The sequence below is a fragment of the Chelonia mydas genome, chromosome 24, assembly GCF_015237465.2.
Source record: "Chelonia mydas isolate rCheMyd1 chromosome 24, rCheMyd1.pri.v2, whole genome shotgun sequence".
Classification (NCBI taxonomy): Eukaryota; Metazoa; Chordata; order Testudines; family Cheloniidae; genus Chelonia; species Chelonia mydas.
The window spans coordinates 4,134,074-4,150,391 of NC_051264.2; the positions used below are offsets into that span (position 1 = coordinate 4,134,074).

The window sequence follows — 16,318 nt, forward strand, 5'->3', positions numbered from 1 at the left end:
GGGAGGGGGGAGAAAAAGCTGGGGGGAGGGGCTTTCCTGTGGGGGCGGATCTGACAAGGCGGGAGGGGAGTTTCCTGCTGTGGTGGCTAGGCTCCAAGCTGGGGGGAGAGACCCCGTCCCTCGCACCCTCAGTCTGCGTGCGCGCGAGAGACACGTCCGCAGGAAGGAAGACGGAGCGACCCGAGCTCTCCCCCCTCACCTGCAGAGCCCCGTCCAGGTGCCCGGCGGCACCTCCCACCACCCCCGCAACAGGGCGCGTGTGCAAAGGGCGCCGGACCAGGAACCGGCACGGATGCAGCGCAGCCACCCCGGTGACGTCCTCCCCCGGGACGGCCTGGCCTGCGGTGCCTCACCTGCCCAGCTTCTCCAGCAGCTCGTACAGCTCCTCCACGCTGCCGGGCCTGAACGTGGCCATGACGGTGGGGCTCAGCAGCTCCGGCACAAAGACCTCATCGTCCTCTGGCCAGCTGGTCTCCTGCAGAAGGCAGCAGAGAAGAGGCTGAATGCAACCCCCCCCCCCCAGCACCCCAGCTTAGCCAGCAGGACCATGGCTCCCCTGGGGGTGGCTGAGGCGGCTGCTCACTGCGGGAGGAGCCTTTCCTTTAGCTCAGAGAGCCCTGTCCTTGCTGCAGAAGGTCACCGGTTCAATCCACGCTGAGCCAGCCACGAGTGGGTACAGAAATGCAGCAGGAGACCCCAGGGGCAGCTCTCTTACCCTGGCTGTGTGTTTAAGGCCGAGCAGGCTGAGAACCAGGAGCCAGGACTCCTGGGTTCTTTCCTGGCTCTGCTACTGACTCCCTGCATGCCACTGGGCAAATCCCTTCCCTACCCCACTTCCCCATGGGGAGGGGGATCCTGGCAGCGGTGTGGGGGGGGTCTCCTGGCTGAAACTGAGTGAAGGTTTGTAGAGCTCTTTGGGACCCTTGGATGAGAGGGGGCAAAGCCCCCATTACCGAGATTAACATCAGCCCTGCCACAGTCACCCTGGGGGTGCCGCACCTTTAAGGTACACTGAGGAACAGCAGGGGTTTCCCGCCCTGCGTTGCTACAGTAACACAACAGGTTCACAGGAGGGGTCACTTCATCACATGGGTCACGCCTGGGGAATAACAGAGCTGGGGAGAGGGGCCCAGCTGGGATCCCCAAGAGGAGACTCCTCTGGCAGGCCCACGTTCCCACACGCCATCCTCGGCCGGCAGGCCTCTGTCCACACCAGCAGGCTGCCGCTACGCAGCGTCTTCCATCCAAACGGGGCCTCAAAGACCAGGAGCTCTGAGGAGCTGGAAGAATTCCTCAGACAGTGACTGACGTTGGAGAGCGCCGACAGTTAGCCCACACGGGTACCTCCATGCTACGCTCCCCCCAGGACTTAGGATAGGGCAGCACTGTGGTCTCTACTGGCAAATATCGACTTTTCAGCGGTAACCAGTATATGGGATGTTTGCAGTGCAGCTACTTCTGGGGTGGGGCATGACAGTTGTTGACCAGCACGTCACACTGCTGCACAGGGATCGTTCACCAAGCGTTGAAATGCAGCCAGTTCTGGGGTGGGGCACGGCAGGCGAATAATGCACCACAACACTGCGCAGGGATCATTCACCTGCCACTGAAAAGCAACCAGCTCTGGGGTGAGTCGTGGCAAAACAGCACACTGCACCACCACCCTGGGATCGTTCCCTTAGCACCAAAACGTAGCCAGCTCTGGGGTGAGGCACAACGGCACGGGAAGAACTGTGTCCCCACCTCACTCTCTCGGCGAGTTCAGGCTCTGCAGCTCATTCAACTCTTGGCCTCTCTGTCGAGGCTGCCAGCCAGGAGCCAGTGAGCTCCTGCCCATTGCATGGGGCGCCACGGAGCAGAGAAGAGCAGCCCAGGCCACCCTGCTGCCCTCAGATGGGCAAGGCTTGGAAGCCACCGACTCCTCACGACGGAGAACCCGCCACGTCCGGGAGGAGCCTGAACCAGCATTAGAAACTTGCCCCTTACTTCCACTTTGGGTCAATTTCCAGCCACTTGTTCTGCCGCCACCTGGCAGATAAGAGAACCTTCTGCTACCAGCTGCCTGGGTTCAAGGCTCTGGACCACCCAGCTCTCACCTGGATACAAAGCCATGCACCGTTAATCCCTGTTTATAGGACAGCGCAGCACTATTCACCAGACCCTGCCCCTTAGCAGCCTCCCTGGTGAGCCTCATTAGAGCCAACGAGCTGGTCCACAGAGGAGTGAGCCGGGAGCTGGGCTGCCGGGACTGAAGGAAAGTTGATAGAGGCGAAAGGCAGCCAAGAGAGGTTAGTCCAGTGGCTAGGCAACTAAGCAGGGGCTTGGGAGACATAGGTTCAACTCCCTACTCTGCCACAGACTCTGTGTGACCTTGGCTGAGTCACTTAGCTGCTGTGCCTCAGTTTCCCCACCTATACACTGGGTATAGTTGCCCTGCCTCAAGACTATATACATTAATGATTGGGAGCTGCTCAGATGCTGCAGTAATAGGGCCCAGATAAGCACATCAGATATATTTAAAAGCAAACTTTTTAAAAAATGCAAAATTAACTGGTGGAACTTGCTGCCACAGGAGATTACTGGGTCCCAGAGCTCTGCAGGACTGAATGGTTTCTGGCAGGGGGCTGTTCCCAGGAGGTGAGAACAAAAGAGACCCCACCACTACCCTGCCATCCCCAGATGGGAAAACGGGGGAGAGAAAGCTCAGCTGGAACAGCCAGAACAGGTTTGCGGAGCATCATGCACCCAAGCCAGGACCCCCGGCCCCTCAATGACCCAAGGAGAGAGCAGATCCCAGCCACCAATCACCAGGGTCAACTCTCACCTTGACGGTGTCGGAGGGGCTCCCGGCCCCCCCATTGGCAAGGCCCACGACCTCGCCATCCTCAGCCATCAGCTGCAAAGACAAACGAAGGGCACGGCTTAGCTGGGAAGAGATGTGGTGCTGAGGGTGGGGCCCAGCCCTGCCGGCATGGACTGAGCCTGGCTGTGAGCAGTGGCGCTTAGGGTCACCTGCCAGAGAAAAGCAGAACGTGGGGATGCGAATACCCCTCAAGCCTGACCCACCTCCCCCCCCCCCCCCCGCCCATCCAGCCCTGAGGTCCCCCCAGCTTTTCTAATGCCCCTTAATCCCAACCTGCAGCCCCCTCTTCTATCCAAACTCTGAACACACACACACACCCCTCTGCTGATGCCCCTCAATCCTAACCCTGCGATCCCAGCCCTGAACACACACCACCAAATAACCCGCCGCCTGCATCCACATCTCCAGCCGAGGCCACAGAAACTCATTTCGCCTGTGACCTTCACTCCCACTCCGGAGGGCTGGGTGCCCTTTAACCCTTCGCTCCCCCCGGCTCCTCTCCAGCCCCCCAGGCTATGGAGGGGGCCCGCGTGAAACGAAATCAGAAGTGGAGATGAGACAGAGACTCGATGCGCAACAAGACGGCCGGAAAGCAAAGCCCGGGGAGACTCTGGAGAGCGATTACAAGGGAGATTACTCGGCCGGGTCACAGCTGAGCTGCTGAGGAATTTAGTCAGTGTGGGAGAAGGAATTAAAATCCCTGGGGGGGAGGGGGCTGGGGGGGGCAGCTCCATTTCTCCACCCTCAGATCGTCCAATGGGACCACTTCTCCTCTGACTGATCGCTGCTCTGAGCTCAGTGGGGCCGGAGTCTCAGTTGCATTAAAACCCCTTTTACAACTTCCCGGAGGTGAAGTCACCAGCTTTAAGGCCCAGTGAAGCTGCTGGAGGGGCCTGACTGAATGGGGGCGCTGACGTAGGGGAAGGAATCAACTTTGGCCCTTAGCTGGTCCATGCAGTCTGGACAAAGGCCCAAACGACATCAATGGGGCTTTGCGGATCAGCTTGCAGGATCAGAGCCTTCATCGCTACACCCCTAGGGCCTGAGCCTCAGTTTCACCAAGGCTCCCCCCAGGCCGCTCTGGCAGCAGAAGGGGGGCTGAGAATCCTCCTGTGCAGGGGCTCCCCAGGCAGCATGGATCTGGCTGAAGGATCCTGCTCCCAGCCCCACTGCACTGCACGATGGGTATCCTCTGCTTCCCAGGACCCATACAGAACAGGGCATAAGCTAGAGCAGCCCTGAGGCTGCTCTAAATGGCCCCAGGAACTGGGAAGGGCCCACATAGTCTGAGACTACAGAGAGCACAAAGTCCTTAATCCCCACCCCCTGCTCACCCCCTGCCCAGGGTGCCTGCAGCACCGACCCCAGAGAAGTCACCCCCTGTGCAGTTTTTGCGACAGCAATTACACTCTTGTTTTGAATCCCTCTGGCGAAGGGCCCCGGGTGAGGTGAATCACAGCTCCTGCTGGGGGAGGGCCTGGGGGGAAAGGTTTGGAAATGGGACGAGCCATTGGCTCTGGATTGATTTTTAAATAGATTTCTTCCCCTGAAATTACAAGCCAGCAGGCTTCAAAGATCTTCCAGATCAGCTGGACAATAAACTCGAACTGAACACCAGAGACCACGGCCTGCCAAGTATCCAAGCTCCACTCCTCAGTGGGGCCTGCCAGAGGATCCCGTCCCTAATGCATCCTGAATCCCAGAACCGGGGAGACAGGACAGAGACACAGGGAACCAGGGATGTGTGGGAGGAAACAGACAATGGCCTGCTTGCCCATGCCCCAGAGATCACAATGCCACAATGTCCTGCCACCCCTCCACATGCCCCTCATGCTAATTACAGCCCCCACATCCAGGCCACTCAGGCACCTTTCCCACGTGACCTGCTACTGCCTGGTATTGCAACCTCTAACCAGCTGATGGCCAACCTTTCTCTCGGGAATGGCAAAATGCCTAAGGCAACAGATAGGACTCCTGGATTCCATTCCCAGCCCTGGAAGGGGAGTGAGGTCTAGCGGTTAGAGATGGGCGGGGGCTGGGAGTCAGGACTCCTGGGTTTTATTCCCAACTCTACTGGTGACAATTTGGGGGGAGTCCCTTTCCCTCCTTGCTCAGTTTCCCCATCTCTATAAGGGGTTGTGAAGCTAAACTCACTGATGTTAACGCTTTGGTGACAGGCCCATAAATCTGGTGTGTCAACAACACAGTCAGGCAGCTGAGCCCTGCGGCCCCACACCCAGCCCTCACTCCATTGACACTGGTGACACAACCCTCCCAGTGACCCGTCAAACCGCCCGAAGGTTTCATTTACTTCTGCTTCTCCAAACACCTCATCAGTGTCTGTGTTTCCCAGGCCCCGACCAGGAACCACAGACAACAGACAGTCTCACAGCCAAGTCTGGCAGCTATGGACTCTTTCCAACCCCCCCGCCCCCCACCCCTGGAGGACAGGAACAATGAAATACCGCTGAGCAAACCCAAGGGTGCCCTCCCCTTCATCCAGTGGAGTGGACAATGGGCTGGGACTCATCTCCGACACTGACCTCCTGGGTGACCTCAGGCAAGTCACTTGCCATCTCTGTGCCTTGTTTCCCCCCGATCTGGAGAACAGGGTGACGAGACCAGCTTGGTGCTTTGGAGATCTATGCAAACAAAGCTGCTACACAGAGCCAAATGTTCTCTACCCACTGCAGCCGTTCAGCTGCTTGTTCAGCAACCCCAGGCACTTGGATTGGAGCATCCCTTTTCTTATGCAGGGGTAAACCAGGATTAGCTCCCCTGAAATTAACTGGGGTTAAGAAAGCGTAAGGAAGGGCAGGTTCTAGCCAAGCCTCAGCCTAGCTGCAAAAGCTTTTTGGCACCAGACGCCGATCGTCCGCCGGGTCTCCTATCCAAACCTGGGCCCAATTACTCAAAAGTGTTCGGACCCAAGCAGCGAGAACCCTCCGGACAATAGCGGAGGAGCGGCTCTGCTGTAGGTAAGGCTGAGAATCACTTACCAGTCGACGGCCGGTTTTTCTAAGTGCTCTTAAATTCACACACTGACTTGAATGGTCTTCAACATCACTGTACCTCATAGGGGTCTGGGGAAGGATCAGTGGCCCAAACGTGGTGTCGTTTGAGCAAGGGGTTCCCGACAGAGAGCCCACCCCCGCACCACCAAAAAAAGCATGTGATATCAAAAGGTTATGATTCTCATAACCCTGGAACACAAGTGCTTTGTGGCTAGCATTGGCCAATCCAGAAAGTGAAAGTGACTAGAGAGGAAGTGAAACTGACCAGCGCTGCCCAGGCAGAGTGAAATGAAAACGTTAGATTCTCATTGTTCTTCTGGGTCTGATAAGTTCAGGCCTTATCGGAATCACCAACAGCAGCATCTGCCTCCTAAATCTACTTCAGCAGATGGATAGGCACCTATAACGTCATGGAAAGAATAATGGACAAAAGACCCCAATGATTTATGGAGAAAATAATCCCTGCATCTGTCATATATGTGATTCCATCCACTGTTGTCCACCAGAGCTTCCTGGTAATGCTGCGGACAGAACTTGGATCCTCCTGATCCAAAAGCATGGGACACTGCATTAAAGGAGGATCCCTGCTAGCTGTATAGTGCTTATGACACTCCGCTGAGCAGTTCAGATGCCATCCAGTAGAGGGCAGAAAGCTCAATAGTAGCTCAGAGGGGGTCACCCACCCCACTCCACGGCACCCTCTAGCACTGATTCAGGGGGGAGAATGCACATATACCACGTGGTGATATTCACAGCAGTCTCCATCCAAGACCTCGCCAGCCAGCACCTGCTTAGCTTGATAGTCCTGAGATGACCACATCCAGAGACAGGACAGATGCAAGAACAAAAGGTGCTACCCTGTGCTGGTCAATCAGCATCTCCATTGTGTAGTGCCAGTCCCCTCGGCTCTCACGCACAGCTGCACACTGCGCGAATGCTCTGAGAGGATGACACATTTGTCTGTTCTGCAGCCCCTGCTTAATTGGCATCTGCCTGCTTCCTCTCTGGGGACAGGCGGAGTCAGGTTTCTCCTACGAAGGATTGCCCAAATGCTTTCTAGGAGCCTAGTCAAAGAACAATCATCATAATATCCAGCTCTTACGCCAGCATTCCTCATCAGCCGATCTCACAGCGCTTTACAAAGGATGGCAGCATCCACTATCCCCAGTTTATAGATGGGGAAACTGAGGCACAGAGCAGGCAAGCGACTGGTCACCCAGAAGACCAGTGGCAGAGCTGGGATAAAGCTCAAGCCTCCCGAGTCCAGCCCAGTGTGTGACCCAGGGGGAGCCAGTTTCCGTTCTTTGTCCTTGTCTCCACTTTCTAAGCAACCTTCAAAAGTGCCCAAGTTATTTTACGTTCAATACTTAGGCTGGCAATTGCTCTAGGGGCTGCAGAAAAGTTCTATGATCACCAGTGGGACGGGGTGACCACGCAGTTATGGATGGCTCCAGGCAGCGAGTGGCTGGGTAACTATGCCAACATCTCACTGCTGCCCTGTGTACATTACAAACCCAGAGGGCTTGGAACAAAGACTGACCTTGCAGCATAAAACAGAGGTCTCCGCCTGGCACGGGAGGGGAGGAGTCCAAGGTCTTAATGCAATTTATACGACACGGCAAGAGTCAAATTGCCAAACACTGCACTGCAAAACAAAATTAGTTCTCCTGGCACTGTTGCACCTGGGGTATAGATGGACCCTCTCTGAGGTCATGGTGAAAAGTGACAGAAGCCAAGAGGCCAGCACTCTGGATCACTGCTAGCAGCATTATAATGGGACAACCCAGCAGAGTTTTGTTTCATATTAAAAAGAACCACCAGATCTCAACAATACAGATGCTTCGGGGCATGAGCCACCAGGTGAGGTCAGGAAGAAATCTCTATTTTTACAACACAGCACTGCATAATCTCACACCATCTGCAGAGAGTTACACCTGCCCCTGAGGCACCCACTCACTTCTAGAGAGGAGATACAAGGCTAAGCAGAACATCCGAGCGTCCCGAGTGCACAGGTTAGTTGAAAAACCAATATAATTTCCAGCCAAACCCACAAAAATATTGGATTATGGGCTGAAATTTTACAATTGTTGAAAAAACAAACATTTGCTCAGTTTTTTGACAAAACAAAAAACAATCGTTAGCATATCTATCCCCCCAGCACTGCTGCAAGGCAGGCCCATGCCCCAGACGGTGAAACCAAGGCACTGAGAAGCTAAGTGACATGTCCCAGGTCGCACACAGAGTCTGTGGCAGAGGTGGGAATTGACCCTCTAATGCCTAAGCCCCAGCCCCCCCCCCCCACACACACACACACACTAACCGCTAGGCCATAATTCCTCTGCTTTGCTCTGCCTCTCAGCCCCACTCTGTCCTTGCACTGGGGAGGTGCCTCGACCAAAAACGGATGCCCTGGGATCAATTATGTCACAGTTCCAAGGGGTGGGAGATTCCCCATCTCGCGTTGGCTTTAGACCCTGCTCCCTGGAGCCCCCCCTTCTGCTGCCCCACTCAGAGCTGCTCTTCCTACCCAATGGGACCATGTGCAACTGCCCTGTACCCAAGCACAGGGTGGTGCTTCAGCGGGAAGATGCCAAGCAGGGATACTTCTGCATGGGGAATCTGTCGGACAGCGGAGCTGTGGTTAAAGGGGGCACGGGGTGGCAGGGTCTTGGATCAATGGACTTGAACTAATTGGGGAATCCTCTGACATCCCCATCCCCCCCACCTCCGTAACACACACACACACACCCAGTATCACTGGATCATACACAACCCAGCGCTGATCTATACACACACTTTCCCCAAGCCACCCCCCCGCCCCTGTGTGTGCCCGTGTGCAACACACACTCCCCCTTCCCCTGCACCTCCAGGCCGCTGCAAAGATTGGAGACAACTTTCCCAGGCAACACACAACGCTCCCTGCGCACAACAGCACAGAGGGTTACATACACCCACCCTTTCCGAGCACACACACACACTGTAAGCTCTACATACACACAACACACACCCCCTTCCCCAGCATACACACAATGCTTCCAGTACACACCACACATCCCTCCCTACGATGCGCCCACCATTGCAAGTTCTATACACACACACACACACACCCCTTTCCCAGCAAACACACAACACCATAGATTATATACAACCCGCTTCCCAGCATGCACCCACCCCGGCCAATTCTATAGACACAACACCACCCTCCCCCCCCCCTTCCGCATCATACACACAACGCTGCGAAGATCTCACACACACCCCTTCCGCATCATGCACACCACCCTCCAACACACAACACTACAAACCCTTCTATCTACACACCCCTTCCTAGCACACACACCCCTGCCACTGTGCCCCCGCGCGCCCCACTGCGAATCGCAGCACACACCACTGCAGCGCTGCACAACACACACACACACACACACGTACACAGCTGCTGGAAGTAGGGGGGCAGGGGGGAGCTGCCACCCCCCTGGCTAGAGGTGGTTTCCATCCTAGGCAGGGTTTGCAGTTTGGGTCCATGGCTCTCAGCACCCCCCGCTACACACATTGTGCAGGGCGCGGGGACACGGACACACACACACACACATTTATGCAACACGGGCTACGCTGCAACCGACCCACACACACACTCCGCCCCTTTGCGCGCCTGCGGCTGGATCGGACGGACGGACAGACCGACAGACAGACATTTGCAGGACCCATTGAGCCGCCCCCCCCCCAGCCTGGCTGCTCCAGAGCTAGGACCCCCCCTGTCCCAGCCAGGAACTGGGGCCCCCCACCCACCTGTCCGGGGCAGGACCCCGGTGGGGCCCCCTTAAAGCCATGTCATGGCCGGGCAGGGAGCCTGGAGAAAGTGCTCCCCGCGCAACGAGGCGTAAAACTCCCCGAGGGGGGGTTGGTTGGCTGCCCCCTCCCGCCCCGGGTCCCAACGCACCTGCAGCCCCAGGCTGCCGCTCACCTGCCGCCTTGCGGGGGGGTAAAGTCCCAAAGAGGGAGGTGGGGCCGCAGCGAGGGATCCTCTGAAAATTTTAACTCCCAGCCTGGAGCGTGAAAATCCTGCCCCGGAGGGTGGTGGGGCTCTGGCTGGCCTGCCCCCGCTGCACAAGGGCAGCCCCCCCCCCCCCGGCCTGCCCCCGGGGGACACCCCCACACCCACACTTCTAGGGGAGCTCACACCCCCTAGCCCTGCTGCCAGGGCCTCAGCCAGTGCCCATTGGCCCCGGGGGGAAGGAGGCCAGCTGGCCACTGGGAGCGTAAATTGTGCCCCTGGTTTTTAATACAGGATTTTTAAAAAATGATCAGTGAGGCAGCTGATCTGCCCAGGACTGGCTGCGACTGGAGGGAAGGGCTGATGCTGGGTAGGTTCCAGTCCTAGTACAATAGCAACCACACACACACACACACACCCGCCATGGCGGTCCTGCTGTGCTTGGGGCTGTATGGACAGTTGGGGTGACACACTCCTGGCCCCAAGAGCTTCCAGGCGAGACTGTCAGAGAACACGTGGGAGGGGTGAACTCAGGGGAAGGTACAGCCCCAAGGTCAGGTCACTCCAGCTCTCCTGAGGGTCATGGGGGGGAGGAGGATCCTAGCCACTAGTCCCCACTACCTCTCCCTTACTGTGACCTAGGGCCAGAAATGGGAATGACTCTCGGATCCTCCCCAACCCCAGTTCCAAGCACAGCATGCCCAAGGAGGGCTCAGCCTGGAAGCTGCTTGTCTGTTCTGTGTTTGTACAGCCCCTAGCGCCCGTTGGGGGGAGGGGAGAGTGAAGTTAGGGTTAAATTTGGGTGCGGGCTGGACTGGGGCAGGAAGAGCCCTTAAGATTCTTTCCCCCCACTCCCAAAGCTACAAAGCAGACCCCTTTCCTAGGACCACTGCAGAGCCGGTGACAGCCGACTGCTTGCACCATGGGGCAGCCCCACTGTCTCACTCTGGGGTGGGGGGGGGAACAGCTCCTGCTTGTGGGAAAAGGAAGAGAGGATTTCAACTGGAGGCTTAAAGCAGGAAATGACCAGCGTGGGGAAGATGGGGGGGGGGGGAAATAATTTAACCGCAACCAGGAGATTCCCCCCAACCCCACCCCACTCCTGAAACCCACTGGGCCTTGGGGGCTGGTTGGAGAGAAGCCTCGAGGCCCAGCTCTAAGAGCTTGGGGAGGGGGCTGGTGGGAGTGGAGAGTTATTTAAAGCCAGGGATTGTGGGCAGCTTGGGGTTGCTCTGATCCTCTGCCCTCTCCAGGAACTGGTCCCAGCAGGGCAGGGAGCCCCGATGCTGGATCATGGCCCAGCTGTTCAACCATGGCGGGGGGGAGATGGGAAGAGCAGGAGACCCCCAAAACCTCCCTGGATCCCCACCTGCTCTCCCTTACACAAGACAACCCCACCACCCCCAACTCCCCTCCTCAACAATGTCCCTCACCGCGCCTGGGGTCAGCCCTCCACAAGACAAACACAGATGCTTTGGGATCCATGGGGCAGCTGTCTGGCCTGCTGGCTGCCGCCCCCTATGGAGAGAGGCACCCACCTTGCAGGGGGGGTGGACAAGAGGCAGGGCCCTTGCATTGATCAGGATCCTGTCCAAAGCTTCTGGGGAGCAGGGAACCCCCCACGACTGGAGAAAGGCCGGGGCTGATGAAGGGAGAGGGAACTCGGGCCAGGGTCAGAGGAGGTCCTGCAGGGAGAGCTGAGTTCGAGGGGTGAGGTGCTTAGGCCGAGGTCCATGTTATGCTTGGAGGGTCTGGACGCCGATTTAGGGCCCTCTCTCAGAGGCAGGGGCGAGACGCAGGCAGGGGCCCCGGGAGCCTTAGCCTTCTCTGCACACCGTAGCCTGACGAACGTCCCAGCACAGCTCCCCCACCCGGGCCGCCGCGCTCACTTCCCCTTCCGAGGGCTGGAGGTGACCGGCAGGACTTCTGTATTCTTGAGTAATCGGTTCCTGCTCGCCCTTCCCTTGCCTGGCTCCCGTGGCGGGGGGGGGAGGCTGCAAAACCGGTTTGAGATTAGATTAGGGCAATTTGGAGTAACCCTAACGCAGCCAGCTGCCTGTAATACCCCCTCCGGCATACACACCCCCTACTGACCCAGCCAGGGATTGCAGCAGGTTATTAGTTTGGACTGCCCTGTTCTGCAACGAGCAACACACGTGCAGTCTAGGGGACGTATCTGAGGCTCAGGGAAACAACAAGGCAAGAAAGAACGAATAGCAAGTTACTACGAGAGACCCCGAGATAACAGAGCATTAGGCTCCATCTCACCACCCCACAACTATTTCTGATGCTTGGCTGGGGCCAGGTGATCATCAAGTCTTCAGTTCAGTGGCCAATTCGGAAAAGCCTGATTTTGAACCACCCAAACAGAATAATTTTTGTTTACTTTAGGGGAGGGGTTGTTGTTTTTTTTAATAGGTTTAATGGTTTTTAAAATCAAAGCGAAGGTAAATTCCTAACTGTCTTTCTGACACAAAATGAACCCATGTTGACCTTGCTCATTTCCCACCCCATCCCCCAGCCGAAACTATTTACCACATTCGATCCAACTTTCCCCTGCCTCCATTCTTGGTTCCTCCTGAGCTCCGAAAGAAAAGAGGAAAGATTTCACACACAAAAGGAAAAATCGAGAATGATCTTTTTTAAAGTGTCTCCTTCCCCCGCCATTCTGCCGGGTCTGGCTCTTGTCTACGTGAGGCAGCATGGGCTAGTGGGTAGAGCAGACGATTCCTGGGGTCTGTTCCCGGCCCTACCCCTGAGTTGCTGTACGCCCCTGGGCCAAAACGATTGTTTCTGTCCCAGAAGCACCTAGAGAGCTCACCCAGGGCTCTGTCCCCTAGGCCACGCTGCTAAACACCCCTGCCCTGCTGAGCACACACAAGGCCCTGGGTAAACAGCAAGTTCAAGGTTGTTCAGCTGGCAGTTCAAGGGCAGGGTCTTCCCCCAACAGGAAAAAAAAAACACCTGGCTGATTGCCCGCAGAATTCCCAGCGCATGGAGCTCAGCAAAAGCCCCGAGATCCTGGGAAGCACGCGGCCCTTGTTGGGAGGCGCTGAGCTGCTAAATGCTAAGAACGCAGCCCTGGCCTTTCCTCCAGGCAGGGCTTGTGGTGCAGGCAGGATCGATGGCTAGTTTTATCTCAAGAGAAAAGGACAGGGTGGCCCGAATCCACAAGTGGCGCAAATCAGCATCGCTCTATTGACGTCAAAGGGCCCGATTCTCATCCGTACGTTCGTTTGTCAGCTGGCGGCATGAATTCCAGGGACACTCACTTCAAGACCACCTTGCTCTGCCAGAGAGGGGCAAAGGGGCCCCAGTGCAAACCAGAATCAGGGCTTGAGGAGCTGCATTATTTGCACTAGCTGGGGATCCAGCCCCATGACTCAAGTGGCTGGAGGAAGAAGAGATGAAAAGGGGAATCTTTGGGTGCAGGGAGGAGGAAACATGCCAGAAACTCAACGGGGAGGGAAAACAGGTCTCTGACAAAGGACTAGGTGCTAGAGGCAGCCAAAATCCCAGGGCTTCAGCAGCAGGAGCTGCTGGTTGCTATCGCAAATGCTGCTTTGCCCTGTGACTCTCGCAGGGCTTCCCAAACACTAACCAAGTCCTTTTGGGGTCCAGCCTATTTTTCCAGAAGGGAGAAACCAAGGCACAGAGCAGGGAAGGGACTTGCCCAAGGTTGCAAAGCGGGCCAGTGGGCCATGTTTCCTCCATTCTCTGATCAGCTGCATCCCCCAGCCCAGGCTCCCAGCCCCTGCCCAGAGCGGAACGAAAGACTAAAGAGAAGATGCTCATTCTGCCGCAGGGGGCTTAGCAGAAGCATCCAGATATGACAGAATGAGGAGAGCTTTGATCCTGGGACCTGATTCTCCCAAAGCAGGGGGTGCAGGAATGAGGGGGCGCAGGCTGGCCAGGAGAAGCCTGGAATAGCAGCTGGGAGTCAGGACTGAGGGGCATGGGCAGAGTGGTGGAGGGGAGCCCAGGGTGGGCTAGCAGGGGGCTGCGGATCAGCATTGAGGAGCATTAGCAGAGCTGCTGAGAGCATCCAGATTTTTCAGAACTGTCCCTTTAAATCTGAACACAATGGACAGTCCCTTGATTAAGGGAGTGGGGAGGTGGCCCTAGGCTATATTTACGGACATGAACATATGTTGCAGTTGCTAAATTCCAGACATTGTTTGTGTTCTAAGTGGGATGAAACTTTGATGGGAAGATCTTGGCAACAGTGGGCTAGGCTGCTGCTCCCTCTGCCAGGGGCCAAATGGAAACAGATAATATACTCCAGTTATCTGACATCAGGCTAGGAGCTGTTATCCCGACTGGTTGGCATAGGACATGCGGCACTGTCCAGTTCCCTGACTGGCCCCAGACTGGTGTTGGTGTCCTGCCCAGAAGGGAGACAATATGGTTAGGGCAACAGATCAGAACCCAGGCATCCTGATTCCTAAACTCAACTGTGGGAGGAGGGGCATGTCATCCAGTGGTTAGAGCAGGGGACTGGCAGACTTCTGGGTTATAGTCTCAGCTCAGGGTCGGAGCAGAGCTGGACTGGGAGTCAAGACATCTGGGTTCTATTCCTGGCTCCGTTTGACCCTGACCAAGTCACTTGCCCTCTCTGGGCTCAGTTTTCCCATATATAAAAGGGGGTTAATAACACTCCTGGGGGGTTCAGGGCATGAATGGGGGCTCAGAGACCACAGCCATAGGGGCTGGCAAGGTATCGAGGCACAAAGGAAACCTGCATCACTTGAATGTGAACTTTTAGCAGGCTTGTTTCTGAGGCACGAGTGGGAGCTTTGAACCTAAAACCAAAGGGGTTCTGCTCTCTTCTCCCCTCCGAAACCAGATCACCAAATCTGGCACAGCCCTGCTGCCTTTAATCATAAATATCTACCCTCATTCATCCCAGCCTCCACTCTGTCCCTGCACCTTCAACCTGCTCTAGAATGGAGCATGAATTAAATGACAGAGCTAGGGGAGTGTTATGTCCCCAGGCTAACGTTAGGGAAACTGAGGAACAAGACAGTCAGGGACGCAACCCCATGCCCTAGGCCTCTGACTGTCAGAAGGTGGGACTGGACAACAGGGGATGGATCACTCGCTCATTGCCCTGTTCCGTTCATTCCCTTGGAAGCATCTGCACTGTCAGAAGACAGGACACTGGGCTAGATGGACCTTTGGTCTGACCAAGCATGGCCATTCTTATGATCCAGGGGCAAGCTCCAGATAACTGCCATGGGTTCATGATGCTTGCAGAAGGAGGAGGGGAGGGAGCTGGCAGCTTTTTCACTGCCTGGGCTGACAGTGTTTTGCGGATGGCGTGCGGTGTTGCTGTTACAATCCACAGGAATTCCATTCGGGAACCCGTCAGAAGGGAGGGGAGGCATGCTAAGTGGCTAAGAGCCTGAGCCGTACCCACCATTAAGCTTGAGATAGTGCAGCTGTTCCCCAGGAGCAAAAAATACAAACAGACCTTCCAACCCGTCCAGAGCCAAGTACATTTAACAGCATCATCATCCTGACCACCTACTCCTCATCAGGCAGGGTTTGTCAGCAGATCTCAAAGTGCTTTCCAAGGAAGTCACGATCTTTATCCCCATTTTCCAGATGGGGAAACTGAAGCACTGAGAGGAGATGTGACTTGCCCACGGTTATCCAGCAGGCCAGCAGCAGGGCCAAGAACAGAATCCCAGACCAGTGCACTGTCCACCAAATAGGAAGCGCCCAGATCTGATGCAATTTCAGAGCCAGGTCAGCTATCCACTACACCGCTTCTTAGCTATCACTGGAGCAGCAGGAGACTTTGAAAACCTGCAGGGCCAGGTCTTCAGCTGTGCAGCCAATGTTCCTCACCTCTGTTCTTGTTGGGATCCCCTCGAAGGGCTAACGGGGAGTTTGGTCTCCGTGACCCAAGAAGATCACCAGCCAGAGGTAGTCAGTTACATGCCACGTTGACACCTGGCCTGCTGGAACGTAGTCTGAGACTGACCCGTTTCAGAGAAGGCACTGGACATATGTTAGGTGGTTCTGTTGCTCTTTCAGCCCGAGCATTTAGCCAATATTCAGGGCCTTGCTGGGTCATTCAGAAACCGATGATACGAGGCAATCCTGTTTATTTACAAAGAATGAGCACAAAGTCTCGTGCCCCTGAACACAGTAGGAACAAACAACAGCCGTCAATTTCCTTGTTCAGTAATCCCCACGCCTGACCCTCCAGTGCGTTCTGTGCCCAAGAAGCTCTGTCTCTGCTCTCTCTCAGTGCCATTCGCGACACTGCTTCTCTTGCTATCTGTTGTTCATATACCCAGCTTGCCTAACACTCACCTTGCCCCAGCCTTTGCAGTCAGGGAACCCTTCAGCCCACACAACTTAGACCTCGATCAGACCTTGCCGCTCGTTGCCTTCGGCGGTGGCTTCTATTGTTTCCAGCTCTCACTGTGTAAAAGGGGCTTA

General features: G+C 56.0%; 1 protein-coding gene across 16 annotated transcripts in view; it reads right to left on the reverse strand.

The window, feature by feature from the left end:
* LOC102939739 (death-associated protein kinase 2) overlaps window positions 1-16,318 on the reverse strand; it is a 31,959-nt gene that overhangs the window by 12,097 nt on the left and 3,544 nt on the right. For 2 of the 16 annotated variants that reach the window (XM_043535069.1, XM_037883352.2), the window contains exon 2: window positions 354-475. In XM_043535069.1, the coding sequence (XP_043391004.1) occupies window positions 354-415 (62 nt within the window). In that variant the 5' untranslated portion in view covers window positions 416-475. Of the gene's footprint in view, window positions 1-353; window positions 476-1,344; window positions 1,366-2,824; window positions 3,013-5,862; window positions 6,051-9,303; window positions 9,786-9,811; window positions 10,007-16,318 lie in introns of those variants that run through there. The other 14 variants (XM_043535060.1, XM_043535065.1, XM_037883350.2 and 11 more) reach the window with 14 other exon arrangements.